Source organism: Linepithema humile, chromosome 7 (genome assembly GCF_040581485.1).
Source record: "Linepithema humile isolate Giens D197 chromosome 7, Lhum_UNIL_v1.0, whole genome shotgun sequence".
Taxonomy (NCBI): Eukaryota; Metazoa; Arthropoda; class Insecta; order Hymenoptera; family Formicidae; genus Linepithema; species Linepithema humile.
In genome coordinates, this window is record NC_090134.1 from 22,357,091 (window position 1) to 22,378,188 (window position 21,098).

A 21,098-nucleotide genomic window follows, 5' to 3' on the forward strand; every position below is an offset into this window, starting at 1 on the left:
TTGTAAGGTTCAAATCTTCGCTGATTTGTGCAGTAACTCTGTTAGAATTTAATGTATGAAAGCGCCATTATTTATCATCTTTCTTAAAATTTTTATTTCTAACAGATATCCAAAGAGTGTCATAAAAGGAAAAATAAGTTTATTGTATAAAAATGGTTATTATTGGTAATTGTATGGTTATTTTTTAGTTAATCGTATTCACTTTTTAATTGTTACATCATTGGCTCACGAATTCCACACTATATTCATAAGTGGCATTTGATTGGTGCATAAATTGGACCGTTTCCCTACGCATACTCATATGAGCCAATCCATTTCCTTATGCTTATGCTTATGCGTCTATGCAAGTTTTTCTGAATATACCTTTATACTGATATCGTGACGTATCGTACAGTTTTCCACTGACTTTCCTCAAATGGATCAATACGAAAATGCGCGCACATCTGTTTCTCGCTTATCCTCACTTGCTTTACTATCAAATTGCGGACAGTTCTTGTCCGTATCTACACATGTACATTCCGGAGAGATGTCAAAAATAATGACAGTACTTTCTGTTGATTAAAGTCATTCAAATTGACAATAGTGCTTATTTTTACTTAGGGTTTTATTGTTGGAGCTTAATCGTTGCGATACAAAACGTTTTGATATATATCTGTGTATAAAGTGAAAGTGAATTCGTTTAATTAGACACGATGGGAACCAGATTTGCAGCATGTAATTACTATTTGCTATATGTTATTTTTTGTTCGTCAGAAAATTAAATATTGCAATTTACACTCGTACTTTTGTGATACATTTAAGTATGCTTATATATTTATTTTAAACACAAATGTCATGTTTTTCAAATGGTTTTTAATATGCGATAAACATATTTTCAATATGTGGAAACAATATTTTTATAGAAATTTTAAATTACAGATAGTTTAAAGTTGACTAGTTTGCATGATTATTATCAACGACTACTTCACGGGAGTCAGCCGATGCCTTCCGGTTTGGACATTGCGAATACATTGAAATATTTTTCTCAAACCTTGTTATGTAAGTAACTGCATATTGTGTAATAAATTATATATAATATGCTTTCCATATTTATTTTTTTCATCTATCTGATGGTTACTTTGAGTTTTTGTTTCTTAACTACCGTCACTTTGATATTTTATCAAATAAAATATAACAAATTTAAAACTTTTTAGCTCTATTAAAAGAAGTACGCGAAGTGCCGTTCGAAATGATCAAAACACAGAAGTTTGATGGGGAACGGATGGCATTATATCCAAATCTGGATTATAAACAGCTTTACAATGCATTGACGCAGTTAATTGATGTTGTGCCGTTGATCCACATTGGTTTACAAGGTTTATCTTCGTTATAGTTGTTACTATTAAAATAATTAAGTGAAAAAGTTATTGATCTTTTGAGAGTGACTTATTTACTTTTTGTAATTGTAGATAACATTCTAATTATAATATTTTTTTCTTTTTCCATGCTACTCTACTTCTCTTGTTAATTAACTTTCATAACTTTATGCATATAATAAGTACACGTAACATTTATTTTTTAGCGTTTGGGAAAGCTTTGTTGCAGTGTCTGGCATGCTTATTGCCGTTTCTCGATCACGATCTGATTGACAATTTATCGTACTTAACTGCTAGTACGATATCGGTTCTTCCCATGGAGTTACATGAAGAAATCGTCAATTACCTATGTTTTTACATTTTACCATTTACTATCAGTAAGTTATTTTATTACATATATGTACTAGTATTATTTAGATTTATGCAATATACAACAAAAACATTTACTTCTTTTTATAAAAGAGAACAACGGGTAGCGTGTAATGCGTTAGTTGATAAAAAATTATGTGTCACTTTTAAATGTTCTTTGACAACATGTATTTGACAAATGATAAATGAGATATTAACTGAATGTTTGAAATTTTCATTTTTAATTTTTAGACTTTTGTGTGACAAAATTTTAATCATACTTAGTTTTTTAAATTTTTATATTAGTTGATGCATCACATGCCTAATAATGACCTTTTTTGTGGCAATCATCTTTAAGTTTTTTACATTTTTGTTTAAACATATTTTTGCATTTTTATTCAATGCTGACATATTTCAGATTCTCATTTAAAATGGGATATTCTGTGATGCACATATCTCAATTTTCAGCGAGAAGAATCGAAATTGGGGAGGAGAATGCTGCTAGTCAATCAGTAGCTGCTGTTATAATGATGGTATTTCAATATTCCAATAATCCAGGTATTGTATATATGTATGTATGTATAATATCGAAAGAATAAAGTTAATAAATATATTATTGATAAAATTATACATTAAGTAATGTCAGCACATATCGAATTATACGTTTGCATGTATCATGTGCTAGCAATCTTGCGCTTTTTGGTAAACCATTTTCTCATTGCAAAAAGATAAAAAGGAAATATTAAAATTATAAAAATATTTTTTAGCGCATCACTGTCAATTGCTGGAATGTCTGATGGCTTTGAAACCAGGAGTCGTCAAAGACATACTTTGCGTTGTTGCTTACGGTACTGCGCCGGCGAGAGCATCTGCTGCAAAATTACTTTTCTACTATTGGCCGTCGTTCAATCCAAATCTATTTGATCGTCGTGCGGTGTTGGTAAAATTTGCTAGTGAGTATATCATACAATTTGTGTGATAATAAATACACACGTGTGCTCATGTTCTCCGTTCTATACAATTGCGCAAACAATGTTCCTGAGATAAAATGCGTGAAATTATAATTTGCATTTTAGATGATCTCACTCCGTTCGTGTGCCAACGAGATAGCTGCCCGAATGCTGGCAACGCAGAAGCTGGTAAAGTTTGTTACGATCATCGCATCTCCATCACATTTGCTAGCGAATCTCCGCCTCCTCTCTATCTTTGTATCGAGTGTGCAAACGAGATACATCGAGAACATCCGAATCAGATGTTTTACGATATTTTGCATCCGATGCAACAGGTGTCTATGATTTGCGAGAACAAAGTAAGTACATCATCAAATTCAAGTTCATTCGTAAAGGAAGTTTCCTTAGTACTGGACAGCGCTTAAAACACCAGACAGGTACTTTAATTCTTAAATACCAAGATTGAAATTAGCGCTTTTATTTACAAAATGAGCAGAAGAAATGGACCTGATAAATGAATAATGCGACTAACTCAATATTGCACAAAATAAAAATTTTGTTTTTACACGTCTTTTTACGATATTATTGCATTGCATAAAAATTTTTGCTTAAAGTAGCGAATGTTTGAAGAGAAATCTATTGCATTTTATAATTTATCATTAGGGTAAATTTATCAAGAATTAGTGTTTTAATTTTGATATATCCGGCATTAGATGCCTTGTTTTGTTTAATTTAAAAAATTGGAGAGAATATAATACGAGGGTAAGTTAGAAGTTATCCGTAATTTTTTCAAGCAAAACATAATTCGGATATTGCGGATAATTTCTGACTTATCGTAGTATATTAAAAGTTAATTGTTGATTTTTTGAAATTTCATTTTGACATGTGTAATTCTAAGTTGTAATTAGTGCTATTAATAGTTTTATAATTACATAAACATTTTTTTGCCAAAATTTTAAGCTGAACATTTATATTATTTACTTGACTATTCAATGTGTTATCACAATATTGATTTTGTTCAATTAGAACTGCAGAGCGGCGGACAAATCAGCTATCAGCATTTGCTTCTCAACAGAATGCGCGAGTTATAATGGAAATCATCCAATACGATATTGTCAGCAGTGTCACAATATTCGTCATAACAATCGTCGTGGCGGTGATCATGTTTATCATATGGCACTTCCACACATCTCCCAATTGGATTCGCAAACGCAAACTTATATGGTTCAAGCTATTGTCAGGCAAGTCATTTTAACAATTGCAGGTCATTGCTTTTGCTCTTTTAGTCTCAGAAACTAAACTCGCGACTTTTTCATTTTACAGTTTGCTGAGGGAAGCTGAACCGCTAAGTATCGATAGTAATCGTGACACGGACATAAGTACTAGTACTACTAATAAGGGTGGTATAGGATTCTCAGGTGGCGGATCCGGAAGCGGGAGCGGTGGCGGCGTTATCGGTAATACGTTTGGAGGTCACTACGATCCTACAAGTTTGGAGGAGCGACAACTCCTTGGCAGATACGGCGTATGGCTGCTCGTGGGACTTTGTACCCCTAACGAGGATACCCCGGTTGAAATACTGGGCCGTTTGTTATCAATGTTATTTCATTGGTTTCATGTCACTGCCTACTGTTTCGATGGTATTGAAAAAAGACTTATACATCTTATCTTTTCTGTTGGTAATTTAACACTTTGCATATATACACTTTACTCAAGTAGAATGTAGCCAGATGTAGGAGGTAGCATGAGTCGGCTAGATATGTATGCAAGATATAAATATATGTGTGTGTGTGTTTTTCCACCGAATCTGACAGCATGCATTATAATTTTGATGTACCGTGTATGTAACGTATGCGAAGTAAGTAAGATGCTTTGCCGTTTAAATATTAAAAGATATATATTAGATTTATACTACGTGAAATGGTTGATGTTTGACGCAATACGTCAATTCTTCTGTATTGTATCAGATTTGGCGGAATGCTCGCTTTATATATGCAGTAACGTGCGTAACGTTCGCGTTACTTTTTATATTATTTTAAGAAAAGTATAAAAGTGTATATTGATACAAATTATTCCGAAATTGATTCAAAAATATTTAATTGAATTCAATCTGTTCTGTTTTACAGATTCCGTTTTATAAATGTTTCGAAAAATATTAATTTAAGAGTTAAATAATAAAAATTATACGCAGCATCGATCTATGTACACACGTCTCAACACACACACATATCTTCAAGTTTGCATTTAAATATCGACTTTGAAAAATTTCTTAAACGCTTTGCACGATAATTCGGAAAACGATAAATGTCAAACATGTCAATGTTTGTGTTTCGATCGTTTTAGATGTTGCTAGATTGATTCAATGATAAATCACAATGACATTCTTAAATCAATTTTAACATATTTATTTCACCATAATTAATTTCTCGATCAATTGAAAATCTTTTAGGCCAAGCAGAAAGCGCGCTTGAAAAGCTGAAGACGGAGTACATCTGCGGCTGGCTTTCGGAAGTTATGAAAACACATTACGAAGTATTCATTTCCTGTCTTCTACCGCATCCTGCGGACTACGTTAGGGTTGGAGGTCATTGGTAAGCATTTATAATATCTAATACTCAATATTGCAGCGCTGTCAGAGCGATTCTTCACGTCGTACGGCCAGAGAATAGTCGCCCAATCATCCCCTTACTCAGTATAAACTCCAAGCAATTCTTATATCTATGCCAAACAGACTCCTCTTCTACAACAGAAATTATATCTAATGCTCAATATTGCAGCACTGTCAGAGCTATTATTTAGGTCGTACGGCCAGAGAATAGCCGCCCAATCATCCCCTTACTCAGTATAAACTCCAAGCAATTCTTATATCTGTGCCAGACAGACTCGTCTTTTTCAAGAGAAATTATATCTAATGCTCAATATTGCAGCACTGTCAGAGCGATTATTTACGTCGTACGGCCAGAGAATAGCCGCCCAATCATCCCCTTACTCAGTATAAACTCCAGGTAATTCTTATATCTGTGCCAGACAGACTCCTTTTCTACAGGAGAAATTATATCTAATCCACAATATTACAGCACTATCAGAGCGATTATTTACGTCGTACGGCCAGAGAATAGCCGCCCAATCATCCCCTTACTCAGTATAAACTCCAAGCAATTCTTATATCTGTGCCAGACAGACTCGTCTTTTTCAAGAGAAATTATATCTAATGCTCAATATTGCAGCACTGTCAGAGCGATTATTTACGTCGTACGGCCAGAGAATAGCCGCCCAATCATCCCCTTACTCAGTATAAACTTTAAGCAATTCTTATATTTGTGCCAGACAGACTCGTCTTTTGTAAGAGAAATTATATCTAATGCTCAATATTGCAGCACTGTCAGAGCGATTATTTACGTCGTACGGCCAGAGAATAGCCGCCCAATCATCCCCTTACTCAGTATAAACTCCAGGTAATTCTTATATCTGTGCCAGACAGACTCCTTTTCTACAGGAGAAATTATATCTAATCCACAATATTGCAGCACTATCAGAGCGATTATTTACGTCGTACGGCCAGAGAATAGCCGCCCAATCATCCCCTTACACAGTATAAACTCCAGGTAATTCTTATATCTGTGCCAGACAGACTCCTTTTCTACAGGAGAAATTATATCTAATGCTCAATATTGCAGCACTGTCAGAGCAATTATTTACGTTGTACGGCCAGAGAATAGCCGCTCAATCATCTCCTTACTCAGTATAAACTTTAAGCAATTCTTATATCTGTGCCAGACAGACTCCTTTTCTACAGGAGAAATTATATCTAATGCTCAATATTGCAGCACTGTCAGAGCCATTATTTACGTCGTACGGCCAGAGAATAGCCGCCCAATCATCCCCTTACTCAGTATAAACTTTAAGCAATTCTTATATTTGTGCCAGACAGACTCGTCTTTTGTAAGAGAAATTATATCTAATGCTCAATATTGCAGCACTGTCAGAGCGATTATTTACGTCGTACGGCCAGAGAATAGCCGCCCAATCATCCCCTTACTCAGTATAAACTCCAAGCAATTCTTATATCTGTGCCAGACAGACTCGTCTTTTTCAAGAGAAATTATATCTAATGCTCAATATTGCAGCACTGTCAGAGCGATTATTTACGTCGTACGGCCAGAGAATAGCCGCCCAATCATCCCCTTACTCAGTATAAACTCCAGGTAATTCTTATATCTGTGCCAGACAGACTCGTCTTTTTCAAGAGAAATTATATCTAATGCTCAATATTGCAGCACTGTCAGAGCGATTATTTACGTCGTACGGCCAGAGAATAGCCGCTCAATCATCTCCTTACTCAGTATAAACTTTAAGCAATTCTTATATCTGTGCCAAACAGACTCGTCTTCTACAACAGAAATTATATCTAATGCTCAATATTGCAGCACTGTCAGAGCCATTATTTACGTCGTACGGCCAGAGAATAGTCGCCCAATCATCCCCTTACTCAGTATAAACTCCAAGCAATTCTTATATCTATGCCAAACAGACTCCTCTTCTACAACAGAAATTATATCTAATGCTCAATATTGCAGCACTGTCAGAGCGATTATTTACGTCGTACGGCCAGAGAATAGCCGCCCAATCATCCCCTTACTCAGTATAAACTTTAAGCAATTCTTATATTTGTGCCAGACAGACTCGTCTTTTGTAAGAGAAATTATAATATCTAATGTTCAATATTGTAGCGCTGTCAGAGCGATCATTCACGTCGTACGGTCAGAGAATAGCCGCCTAATGATTCCCTTGCTTTGTATAAACTCCAAGCAATTATTATATGTGTGCGACAGACATACGTCTTATTCTTGTGAAAGATAAATGAGATTTATTTTACACAAAACATGTACAGTTAGATCACATTTTTAATATAATTGATATTACTTGTTTTCTAAAGGGAAACCTTAGCTTCGCGGACATCGCATCTGAAGGAGGGATTGCATCGACTATTCTGTTTAGTTCCATACGAAGTAATTACACCCGACGTATGGGATTATGTGATGCCGCATTGGATGGAAGCAATGGTGAACGACGTTCCGGAACACGAACTTCACGAGCTAAAAATAATATTGAGGTGTGCTTAGCTTTTTTTAGCTTGAAGCAATTTTATATGTTTATATTTTTTAAGTTTTTGATCTATAAATTCGCATTACAGCAAAATTTTGGACCGGGATATGAATTCTTTGGGATTTGATGCAAAGAAGATGTATAATTTTGTAGCAAAGCGGTTTGTCAATACGAGTGCAAAAATACAAGAACAGGCCCTTCATTGGTTACAAACGCTTACCATGCTGGAAATAACGATACCTATGGATCAACTATTTTCAATATTCAGTGACGGAGTTGCCGTTATGCAATCAATGAACTCTGCAGAATCAGAACAGAAACCAAGCAAATCTGTAAAGGATGAGGACGGAAATATTACATGTACATAATTATAAACATTATATTTAATTAATGAAAAAAATTATTTTTTTAATAGTATCGTAAATATGGTCAAAATTATTTCTTTGATATTTTAAAAATCTTAATGTGATATAATGATGTTACGCTTACGAATTCTTACTTGCTGTTTCGAGTTTGCGACTTTATTTAATTTTAATTATATTTTTAAAATGTCTAGGTTCTATAGTGGAAAATGATTCAGGGAAATCCACGCCACTTTCCGACGATATGATACCAACACCGAGACATATGGAATTTACAACAAACGCGGAACTTAATTTGTCTTGTTGCATTCTTATGCTTGACATATTATTAAAACAGGTAAAATTTTGTATAAAGAGTTATTCCTATTTGTGTTGACAATAAAAAATCTATTTTATATAATAAAACCTATGACTTTGACAGATGGAGCTTCAAAATGTAGATAAACATACTGGAATTAACACATCGGTTTGTCGAGATGCTTGCTATTTGATGAAATCCATAGTTGCGTCTAATTGGAACAACTGTCATGTGTGCAGTGTATCGGACAGTGAATGTACTTATTGCGAATCGAGGGTGATTTGGCATCAACTATGTTTGCAACTGATTACTTACATGGCACCGGAAAATCCAGCGCATCCCCCTGATGTTAGTTGATGTGACAAAATTTGATTTAGTTTATTATTGGGGTAATGTAAATACTTATAAATAGTAATTTATTTTCTGCCATTAAAATATATTAAATTGTGAAATAGAAGAACTTGGACTATTATTGTATCTATTTTTCAGCCAATTATAGATGAAACTTTAGAGGATCAGAAAAATAAAAATTCACCGGAAACGGGAAAGAAAAGTGACTCGAAAACGGATGTAATTATCAACATGCCCGTGCCGGAGATGCACTCTGTAGGAGGAGTTTTAGTTCATATGCCACACGTACGTTTTTTAACAAAATTACTATTCTGACAAATTTCTTTCGTACGCTGGTAACACGTTGTTCGATGTCTGTCTCATCGAGACAATTTAAATTTATGTAATTTTACTGGAAAAAAAAGAATGAGAAGAATTTTTTTTTGCAATGAGGCAAACGTCACGAAACATTTGCCTCTACTGTCATTGCGTATTACACAATCTTCTATTAATGAAGTAGCATGCTACTTAAACTGTCTTAATTGTGTATGTATGTGCTTCTCTTTCTGTCTCTTCTTCTACGACACGGCCTGATCACAAAGACACGGTAGGCTAATCTATGTCTTCGGAATAGCTATTTTGATTGTTTATGTCAGTTCTTCGAACAGATTATGACAGCCACCGTAGAGACTGTTTCGGAACAGTTGGATCTTGCAGCTATCATGCCGACAGAGAAAATTATGCCTGCCGTTGTGAGAACGGTTACATTGTCGGAAACGGATCTTGGTAAGTTGAACAAAAACAACTTCAATAATCCAAGAAAATTTAGAAGCACAATACTATTATAAATTCTAAGCAACGCAATCGGAAATACATATTTTACGTTAACTTTATTAATCGGAATAAAAAAAATATTGACAATTTCATGTGGCACGATAATATTTAATAACAATTTTTATAAATACGCTTTTGCAGCTAGTGCAACGGCGAGCGTAGCGAAAACACATCTGATGAACGAAAATGAATCTTCGAATCCAAGTCCGGAAGCTGATCTAGACGACTTCTGGCATACCTCCATGGGAAAATTTCGTTTCACGATAGAAGAATTACCTGAACAACTTCAATACATTCATAAGCTATTGAAGGTACTGTACATATTGTTGAGAGCATCTGTAATCGAAAAATTTTTTATAAAAATATGTTCCGTTTACAGGAGATAATGACAATTGACAAACCTGACATCCTTTACTACATGCTGCAGTGTTTAAATGTGTTGTGTTTGTATGGCGACGCATTTAATGTGGCGGTAAAGGATCATCAGGGGTTCTTTATATGGTGTCAAGAGAATTTGTTAATAAAAAAGTACGTATTCTAAATATATATTTCTCGGAACATCACTCACGAGAGGAAATGTAGCTGACGGCAAGATAACGTGCGATAATTCGATTGCAGTTATTTTTCTATTTCATTACAGTTTCTGGGAACTGTTAAATGCGGAGCACTCGCATATAGCACAAGTGACCGTTCCGTTATTATTACACTGCGTGACATTACCTTGTGGCACCGATACTTTTTGGCGGCTTGTACAAGAAGAGTTTCACAATTCTGATTGGCGTGTTAGATTTGTCGCAGGTAATATCGTCATATATAGTTTGTAATGTCTTTTAAATTTGCATTATTCCAAAAATATTACGTTTCTCTACTATTGATAAATTGTAATTATCTATTAACATTTACATTGCTATTACTGATGTATTACGTATCTTGTACAACATTTTTTATTGCAGTTCTCGTGTATATGAAATATGCTACTGCTAACAATCGGATATCTTTATATATGTTTCAAATGTTTCAGTCGAACGTGTCACGTTAATTGCCAGATTTATGGATTCAACGCCATTGCGGAATATGTCGAGTCTTCAAGCGGCGTTAGCGAATGCGTTTTGTTATTTAATTATGAGCATGGACGACAATAATGTGTACGTTGCTCAGCGTGCAACCTTATATCTCGGTACCATTCACGACACAGCAGTTAGGGTAAATTTTATCCGTCTATTTAAAAGCAATTACTTTGAAGCTGTAAATTAATACCGAATTTATAATCATTTCAGTCGTTAATTTTATGTCTGGAGACACAATTCGATTCCGTAATCGTAGATCGACCAATGGTATTGCAATCGCTCTACCAACTGCACAATAGCCTCAGCGATCGACGTATCTTGACATGGGAATTTTTTTTAAATCGATTCGACACCCTATTTTTAGAGGCTCAACTTAATTTGGAAAAGTCGGGAGATACAGCTTATTTACGTGGTTTGTATCATTATATTAACGAACAAGAATGGATGGATTTTAATTTTTTGTGTTACATTATACGCGTACATAAAAAAGAAGTGATAACAAGAGCAGGCTCTTGCAGACTTAAAAAATACGGATCTGAACAGCGAAGTGTTTATGAAGAAATTGCATCGCGCGCAAGAGGCGTTATCTCAATCTGACGGCAGCGGGACAAGTTCGGTGAAAACGTTGAGCGCGAGTTTCGGCACAAAGTGGCCTTACAAGCGTACGATGTCCGCACCAGCGTCGATGATACCTCGACAAGACACTAAGCAAGGTACGTGTACCGAAAACGTTTCTGCTTCGTTCTTATCCCTCTATCGCCTTCTCGCGCACTCCACAAACACTATGTCGTACACTGTGTGTTATTTTTTTCTTTTGTTTTCCGCATATTTCACGCAGAAAAGGAAAAGGTGTACAGCCGACAGTATTCCGCACCCATCCTGAAAAGGAAGAGCTCGAGATTCGGACTGGGTCAGTTACTAGGGTCTACCCCACCTAATAACAGTATTCAAGGTAGAGTAGTGTTTGCCTGCTGTAGTTGTGGTACATAAATGGCGGGACATAAATGTGTACGCGCAAATGTTGCTCGTTCGTATTATTTGGTCCATTAAAGGATGTTAAAGCATTCGACTCCAAATGGATTCGTTCCAGATGGATAGGTCGAACGGTAAGTAGCAATCGCAGAATCACTAGACTTGTCAGCAATGTGTATGTGTTGTTTAATGTGTATTAAAAGTGCATGCTCTAATGCTTTTGCTTTCAAGCGCTTTCAATAATTACTTCATAAACTTGAATCATCCTGGCTGTAAATGTTTTGCATTTTTATAAATACTCAAAGAGATATATTTAACAGCAAAGTTATTTTCTTTTCTTTGAAAAAATCTACGGATTGTACTAGAAAATGATGTAATTTTAAATTCTACAAGAAGACGGCTTATATAATAATCTATCAAATATAATATAATAATGGCTACAAAGCCGTCGCGGTTGTTAGTGCGAAATAATTTACTTTTTATATTGAAACTTATTCGTCTAAATCGAGACAAAAATTGTATGCCGATTTCAAATTCGAAATACTTTTAGAGCGTATGAAAATTTAAGTACATAATAAGGGAAATAAAGGAAGGATATTTTTAATTTATGCATTATAGACGAATAATTCAGTATAAAAATTAAATTATTTTCACCAACAACTTTGATTCTATAGCCATTATTATATTATATTTGACATAATTTTTTATATAATCAAAAAGGTTCCATTTAAATTAAATAGTGACTCCGTTTTATTTTATATAATAGAAATCAAACTTCTAAGTCTTTATTCTTAAAACGTAGCTTTAGAGATTAATGTGGTATCTTTTTACTCCATATATTGCTTAGTTCATGAAGTAAAATGTGACATGCATGCTCTTTCTTTAATTATTAGACATTAGTTATGATTTAATTTCGTCAATCATGAAGAATCACATAAGTAGATTTAGTAATATTATAAATCGTTTTTATTTTGTACATAGATCTTTTTCTTCCTTCTAGCAAATCTCTTCAGTGTGCGAATAAAAAATTAATGTTGGAAAATCTTACAGATGGTCATATACATTCACTAAACATGGTTGACGAAGCAGCTAGCACGCTGCCAGCGTACACTCATAAAATCGTGGATCTTGAAGAAGCGGATAAAGAAACGATGCATTTGCTAGTCTTTCTCTTGATGCAATTTCTTTCGAGACAAGATCAGGTGAATTGCTAATTTATTTGCTTAAATAACTGTACGCTTCTAAACTTCTATCTAAACTTCTAAAAGAGAGCTCTGACTATTTTTCTCAAGATGACCGTAGAATGAAAGGAAACAATTAAGTATTTCTTAATTTATCATGATACTATTTATCTAGGCGTATCCGACGGACGAGAAACCAATGTCGAAAACACAAGGCATAGTCTTGCGGCACCTGTATCTTCTTTTGGGATATAATCAAACTGAGCGCACTTTCCATACTAATCCGCAACGTCTAAGGCAAGATTTTTGTAACTGTAATTATTGTGTTGCATTAATAATTAGACATTTGATGGTTTAAATTATATTAGATCTTAGCAGTGTTTAGATCCGCTTGTGAAGTAACTCTGGACAATTTGTCAAATTGTTTTCTCTGTTTAGTGAGATACAGTTTAGTCATAACAATAAAATGTGCATATTGTTGCAGGTATTCACCAGTGTTTAACGTCTTCATAGCGAATTTACCGCAACTATTAGATCAGAATCATGTGATGGGTTGGTTAATGACACCGTCAGTTCTGGCAATATTACAACATTGCCCCTGTCCTCCACAAACTACACCTCCTACTGATCATCAACCGCCTAATTACAGTCTTTGGTATTTGGAGCCACACATCAGGCGATCTTGGTTGATGTCTCTGCTTGTTATTTTATACAAGGTACAGAAGGTTAATGCAATATTATAAGAAAAGAAAGGTGAGAAAGGAAAAGATGGCGTCAATTTTTCTCTTAAAACTAAATAATTTTTTTGAATATTTCCTTCAAGATGCATTCTTTTTCAGATATATGAACATTTAAATGAAGACACTATATTTTTAGCGCGTCTATAGAAAAACATTTATATGAATTTATTATTACAGATTAAATTCATACATATATATATAATAATAAATTGTTTTTTTTAGTGTCAGTACGGACAACAACTGTGGTGTAATCAACTTCAAGCATTAGTGAAGATAGTGTTGAACACACTCGACACACAACATCATCAATGTAAGAGGATCCCGGCGACTGTAGTCATGGGTGCTCCACCTTCAAGATCTCGCGGTAAAATTTAATAAATTGCCAGAAAATAATAAAATTGCAGAATAATTGCAACTAATGCATTTCAGATGTGTCTCAACCTTCGCTCGGAGTGGAACACGAGTCGACGAACGCAGAAGTAGACGCGGAAACTCCGCCAATACGAGGACCAATAGTCGCGCATCAACGCAGTCCTGGAGGGATGCATGGACAAATGGAGACTCACTGGGAGGAAAACAATGGTCCAACGTCTCGTTATTTTAACAAACATTTCACCAGGTCAGTATATTTCGAATCGTACAACTCTATGCGCTCACAATTACGTTGGGAGAAAACTGTTAATGTTAATGTTGCTTATTTTATTTAAAATAAGACTTATTTTTCTTGAATACAACATTTTATGTTGATCTACAAAAATTGCATTTTTATATAATGCACAAATGTTAATATTGTCACACTTTTATCTTTATTGAAGTAGCAGTATATTGCAATTTGTCGTTATTGTTTTTACAAAGCTATTCGATCAATGCGGATGATACGGAATCTGAGCTGGCCGCAATCCCTGAGAGTCCAAAATCTGACAGCACCTTACACGGCAGCAGTGCAGGATCCTTTGGGGAGTTAGAGGATACAGTTCCTAGAAATACGTTTTTTCAAGAACCACGCACGTCGATCGTATCGGACAAGATGAACATAACTGAACCAAACAGTCAGAACATTAATAAAGCAAAAGCGGAATCTGTAACAAAACCTACATGGTTTCTGGGAAATGAAGATGACACTTGCCAGGTAAATTGTACACTTTACGAATCAATTAACATAAAATGGTCTCTAGATTATTTATTATTAATTAGAAAAGACTCGATTTGAGATAAAATAAAATGAAATCTTATTCAGTTTTGATAGTAAGACATAAAATAATTGATATCTATAAAATATTAGTAAAAGCATAGAAGGAAGAAGTGTAAATGTAACAATTAGAACTGATATCTATTAAAGAAAAATAGATATTTAAATCATAACTTTTATAATTGAACAAGTAAAGGAAAAAACTATTAGTGACTCAAAAATATATATTTTTATTTTAGGGAAACAAAAGCGGGGCTCAAAAGAAATGGAGTGTTTACGAAGGAGTGAAAATGATGGTAACGAGCACATTTTTAACTGGACAGCAAGAACCTCTAAAATATCAGCCTAAGACAATTATGCCTTCGGTAAAAAACGGTAAAGGACCGTTTAATGGAAATACCATTTCGAAACCATATGATTTCTCAAGTGCTTTAGCTATTGCTACGAGCATTTCTAATGTTCAAAGGTAAGATTTTTCATTTATATAAAAGAACTGTTTCTTCTTTTTTCTATTTTTATATTTATCTTATCATTATATATGCTTTTTAAATTTATATAAAACTCGTACATCTCATGATTTGATTGATAATTTAATTAACTGTTGTGAATATCTTTTCAATTATTACTTGACACACACGTAATACACTTTTTAAAGATAAGAATATTTTATTAATATTAAAGAGGATATACTTATGCTATATAAATATTCTTAGGTGTGAATTATCGAAGGAGAAGGATAAAGAGAAGGAAAAGGAAAAAGAAAGGGAAAGGGAACAGAGGAAAGAGAAAGAGGAAGAAAAAGAAAAAGTATTTGTAAAATCCGCAGGCTCTGTCAATAATACCGAGTCGTTGAATACGAAACATTTAGGTAGACAGAAACATGTGGAACAGATTACTATTACAGCTATATCACCGGTTTCACCTTGCCAAGTGATTACAGTGACGAATAGTGACCACTCGAGTTCACCAGCATTGAGTTCTTCTATATCGTCGCAAGTTATGAGTACGGAGAATGGGCAACAGCAGTTAATTCCTGCCGATCCACCTTTGATGACTGCTCCGACAGTCGAACGATTGCTGCCCATTGGTACAATAATACGTGCCACTGGTAAGATTCATTATATTATTGTTTTATGTTATATTGGTAGGAATAAAAATTAAAAATTATATTGTGTTTCATATTTGAATTTTACATTTAAATTGTGTAGATATATGTGTGTGCGCTTTCGCATATTTTGCTTATACATTTTATAATATCGTATGTTAAATATTAGTGATGTTGAAAAATATGGCGTTTATTTCGCAACATGAAACTTCGCATTATCGTAGTAAATTACATCCTTTTTGTTAAGAAAAAGCGTATAAAGTATATAAAATAAATATTTCTTATAGGATCGCGAACTGCGCAACGTGTGTTAAAATGTGAAGACACGTACGGATCTCCAGAATCACCATTATCAAAAATGGACATTTTGACAGTTAGTGAGTAAACTTGAAAATAATAACAAAGTCGATAAAGACTAGGATGAAACTCTATTTATAATATAAAATCCACAATTTTATAGATTCATCGTTTGAGCAAGACAGCGAAACTTGCATGTCTAGTGATATTACAAGTCCACATAGTATTTCTCAGTTAGAACTCCCAACGCCGGAACGATTGCTACCGGTTGGTCCTCAGAGAGAATTTTCTAGCTTAGTCGAGCGAGTACGTCAAGTCCTCGATATTTCGGATGTCGAAGGTTTGTGCGTTATAAAACTTTTCTCAAAAATAAACAAAAATTCTGCTGTATCTTTATATTTTTCCAAAGAAAGTAAAAAAACAAACGTTCAATATACGCGCTCGTTAAAAAGAAAATTTCAGACTTCTTTGAATCTTTATTTTTTCCATTTTTACATTTAAGACTTTAGTTGTTTGTTCGATGATTTATCTTTAAAATATGATACGTTTGTATTTAAAGTTCCCATAATTTTGATAAATACCTGATAAATATTTTAAAAAATCTTTCTTATAGATATGAATAAATCAAATGGAAGTGCAAAACGTGACACTCACGACATAGTACTCGTGAAGCAGGATAGCGGGACATCTGAAAATGTGGTGAGAATGTATTTTTTGAACAAATTTTTATATATCGATATATCGTATAAAAGCACTGTTATATAAATTATATTGGAAATTTAAAATGTATTCACAGTCAACATCACTCGTGCCGGCGTGCAATGAAATTAATTCGAGTAGATCGCCAAGTCCGAGAAGATTAATTAAACAGGTGGCTTTGGAATCATCTCCACCAGCGGTTGATTCCGGAGATTTTGTTTGCTTAAAAGCAACAGACTATGATCAAAAGACGAAATCAAAGGATCAATTCCGTATTCAACGCGATAGGACACGGAAGAGCACCACCACAATGGATCAAGATGCGATCACTCACGCGAGGCGGACAGAAGCCTGGTAAATTCTTTATACATTTAATTCTTTTTACATTTTTATATACATCGTTAATATTGTGATAATTGTTTTTACTCTTATTAAATTATGCGGATATATGTATAATTTTGAATACTTTATATATATATATTTTAATTTGCAAATCAGTCTCTCATCTGCATAGATCTGATCTGTAAATTGAACAAAATGTAATGTTATACACGCTGGAATAATTATTAGCATTGAAAACGACTAATTCTGATTAATAGGTGCTCGGAATGCGGAACGATAAGAGAAGAATATTCCGACGAGGAGCTTGGATTGTGCATAATAACTTTGGGAACGTTCATTCATCGAGAGCCATCCTTAGCGGCGCCGTTATTGCCAGAAATACTTGGCGTGGTTACCAAGTAAGATGTTCATATTTTAAAACTAATATCTTAACTGGAGATCTTAACTTTTTGCCTCTAATACGCATGACGCTCGAATCTTACTTTAATTTTCTTCGTTTGTTTCTTTCGTGCTATATTGCGCATAATCTATATATCCACATCGGCGATTGAACAGTGAAGTAAGATACTGTGTCTACTTAGGGTTGGACTTAACGCGATGTATCCTTGGCAAAGCGAAACGAATATGCATTTGCCGGGTGGTGCAGTCAGCGTAGCGCATCAGTTTCTCAGATGTGTCCTTCATCAATTAGCACCCAATGGAATATTTACGCAAATGTTTCAGACTCATTTGAACGGTAAGAATTTATGCGACTTGTTGATCATGTAACTGATAGAATACTCAAAATCGTTGGATAATTGTCTAATCGTTTATGGATTAAAGATAATTTTACGAATGCAATTGTTTCTGTAACAGAAACAACACGTTTGAAAAATTTCAAATATAATAATAACGTACTCTCTTTTTTAACATCTATTTACTTGCAGAAACGACGAGGTTGCAGTTTTTCAAGAGCGTTGCACAAGCCTTGATCGATTTTAACGAATTGAATCCCATTGCGCCTTTGCAATTGTTGCTCGAGGTAAGAAAGCAATTTGAGCCATTTGCACGTACATCACGTATGAAATAAGTTAGCTGCGTAATTCTTAATTGCTTTATAGCCTGTTGAAAACATTCTTTAGGTAAAAAAAATTAATTTTACCTATAAATTTTGATTTCAGACATTAAACATGAAGAAATCATTGCCGCTGGAACGGTTGCCAATAATATTGTACAACATAGCGTGCTATTTGGATTGTTTGCCGTTAGAAGCCGGACTGGGTCCTGGTGCGACCACGTGGAGTGGACTGTTGGTGCAATTTGATGGATTATTTCGAAGACTCGTTCTTTTGCTTCCTTCTATAGAAGATATTACTCCTCTTCTGCGAATTATGATTTCGATATTAAAAGTGCCAGGAATTCAGCAATCAAAGGTATTTCGATCTATAAACTAGAAATTATGTGAGATTTTTCTTCTTCCGATTACACTGGTCTGCAAAATTGAATATCTTTTATTGTGGTTTGAAAGAGAAGAATAATTTTCGTGGTTTTTATGTGCTGAATTCGAGTCTCAAAACGTGCGTATTACATAAGAAATTAAAAAAAAGATACTGAAAGTAAACAATTCTGATAATATTTACGTAGAACAGTGTTATTGATTAAATGAAAATAAGCACATTCATTTATACGCGTTTATTTATACTGATTTCTATACTGTATTACTACTATAGTTTTTAATATTCTTTTAGGGAATGCTGGATCCATTTTCCAAAGTGTTAAGTTACGCTATACAAAATTCAGCATTACAATACAGTTATTTAACGGACTTGTGCTACTTGTGTCACAGAGGATTCACCCGTGATCGTGATAAACACTTTTTCGGAAGGACAATTGTATTCGAACTAATTCAGGCCATTAAGTTTAAAATCACACTACCAGATTCAAACTTTTTGCTACTTCTTCAATTCGTTCTCCAGGTAATTAATTATAATATTTATAACATAAAGATTTAAACAACATTAATACAACATGGCTCTATTACAGGACATTGGAGGATCCTTGCCTAATACTATTATCGCAATGGAAAATAATATTCAAACAGACACGTCACCAATCTACAACACAAATGCTTCTGAATCTTTAAAAAGTCAATTGTCGGATGTCCTTGAGTTTTTAGCTGATTTTCATACTTTAAGCAAGATCAAGGTAACATCTTTTAGATGTAAATTGATTAACAGTCGATAAAACTTTAATTTATTGTCGCTATTATTAAAAAGATTTTTTTTTTTATTTTAGAGCTACAGCAAAGGCATGCAAGCGGGATTAAACGAGGATACGATAGGCGGAATGTTAAAGTGCGGTCTTGCTCAATATGTAGCTTTAGAGATAACGAGAGGCAACAATAGAGAAAACAGAGCCGTCGCGCGTTATTTGCCTTGGTTATATACCGCACCATCTACTATACAACAAGGGTAAGCTATCGCTATTATCTCGTTCAATTTTCGCATCACGTGGTTTTTTATTGGTAAAATTTTAATTTAACGAATTGCGGAAATAAAGCAAATAAAAATTTTTGTAAATATTTCAGTGCTCGTGAATACGTCGATTGTATCAGTCACATCAGATTGTTATCCTGGCTGCTACTGGGTTCCCTTACTCATATAGCAATGTATACTGGCAACAATAACAGTCATACCCACTCAACGATACCATTGGCGCAACCAATACCTCAAGAAGTGTCTTGCCACATCGCCGATCATATACAAGTTATTTTTGCGGGATTTCCAGAACAATCGAAGACTTCGGTTCTCCATATGTCGTCGCTTTTCCACGCGTTCATTCTTTGTCAAGTATGCAACTTGGACTGAATTGTACATTCTCACATAACTAGTTGCACTGTCGCATTTATATTAACAGAGTGTTGTATTTAGCTTTGGACGATGTACTTAGAAGAAATGTCGAAAAATAATGCATCAAACAGCGAGGGTCATAACATCACCATGAACATTTTGTTAGAATTTTGGGGAAAAATAACGCCGTGTATTTTACAACTCGTTTCCTATTCTAAGGCTGTAAGTCCTCTTATTGTAGCCAAGAATATTAAGAATGTCAAGAAAGTAATTCTTGATATTTTTTTATATTATATATTGTTACTTATTTGAAATTAATTTATTTAAGATAAATTTGAGACAAGTGTGATATATATATATAAACAATTTTATTTTCAGCTGTCTGAAATGCTTAACTTGCATTTCTTAAGTTTATTAGAAGCCTTGTTGGAATGCGGATCAATTCTGCTAAGTAAATTATTACCTCTATGGAATTCAATTTTATTTTCTCATCATGTTCAGGTAAGAACAGAATAATAAAACTAAATAATTAGAGCAAAAGCATATTGATCAACTTTTCGTGTAATTTTTATAGTTACCAGGGCACCTACAAGTGCGTTTGCAGAATTGTCGCGATTTCCCACCCAGTAGAATGGCAGAACATTTTGTTTCCAATCGAAAAGAATCAAACGCGATACTCCTACGATGGCTACATCGATTACAATTTAAGATGGGCCAAATAGAAATGCAATCTTCCACCGCTACGCAATTCTATTCCATTTAAGAAGGAAGGAAAGGAAGAACTTATAGGTATGATTAGCTATACAAAGAATAAAACGATATCACGTTGTCCACAAACAGTGAAAACAGATCAAGTAAAATAGTTTATTACAAGAATAATATATAGAAGAGTTTGTTACTAGAATAAAATTGTTTATTACTAGAATAATATAAGAAATTACAAGAATAATAAATGTTTATTACAAGAAAAATAACAAGTACGATAATTATTTGAAACTTTTTTTTTTATTTTGCGATCCTAATCTAATATAAAATGCATGATTGCATCTTGATCTTTTAAATTGAATTAAAAGATAATGTGCAAAAAAAAATTCT

At 34.1% G+C, this 21,098-nt stretch overlaps 1 protein-coding gene across 6 annotated transcripts; it reads left to right on the forward strand.

The window, feature by feature from the left end:
* Positions 1-406: 406 nt before the first annotated feature.
* On the forward strand, positions 407-20,980 carry unc79 (UNC-79 domain-containing protein). 6 transcript variants are annotated; one of them, XM_067359627.1, is made up of 46 exons: positions 407-714; positions 919-1,038; positions 1,194-1,355; positions 1,562-1,732; positions 2,172-2,261; positions 2,471-2,656; positions 2,780-3,012; positions 3,680-3,894; positions 3,977-4,332; positions 5,103-5,244; positions 7,590-7,766; positions 7,848-8,119; positions 8,316-8,458; positions 8,543-8,767; positions 8,909-9,055; positions 9,406-9,535; positions 9,725-9,894; positions 9,963-10,111; positions 10,224-10,381; positions 10,605-10,786; positions 10,861-11,062; positions 11,169-11,363; positions 11,489-11,602; positions 12,673-12,824; positions 12,979-13,100; positions 13,288-13,519; positions 13,766-13,907; positions 13,973-14,162; positions 14,399-14,672; positions 14,972-15,198; positions 15,446-15,840; positions 16,125-16,214; positions 16,298-16,474; positions 16,748-16,833; positions 16,931-17,187; positions 17,433-17,573; positions 17,757-17,911; positions 18,102-18,196; positions 18,336-18,587; positions 18,903-19,130; positions 19,198-19,359; positions 19,450-19,625; positions 19,742-20,003; positions 20,085-20,225; positions 20,382-20,504; positions 20,578-20,980. In XM_067359627.1, exons 1-46 carry the CDS (start codon positions 693-695, stop codon positions 20,764-20,766), a joined length of 8,229 nt encoding a protein of 2,742 aa, XP_067215728.1. In that variant the 5' UTR covers positions 407-692; the 3' UTR covers positions 20,767-20,980. The 6 variants fall into 6 exon arrangements, with proteins under 6 accessions (XP_067215728.1, XP_067215731.1, XP_067215729.1 ...); XM_067359630.1 differs by having other exon boundaries at positions 11,489-11,560; XM_067359628.1 differs by having other exon boundaries at positions 9,418-9,535.
* Positions 20,981-21,098: the final 118 nt, after the last annotated feature.

Excerpts from the sequence above, each read along its gene's own strand:
- unc79 (XM_067359627.1), top strand. The coding sequence starts at position 693 with ATGGGAACCAGATTTGCAGCAT. Across the intron at positions 3,895-3,976 it reads ATGGTTCAAGCTATTGTCAG|TTTGCTGAGGGAAGCTGAAC; the intron begins GCAAGTCATTTT and ends TTCATTTTACAG. Across the intron at positions 5,245-7,589 it reads GTTAGGGTTGGAGGTCATTG|GGAAACCTTAGCTTCGCGGA; the intron begins GTAAGCATTTAT and ends TGTTTTCTAAAG.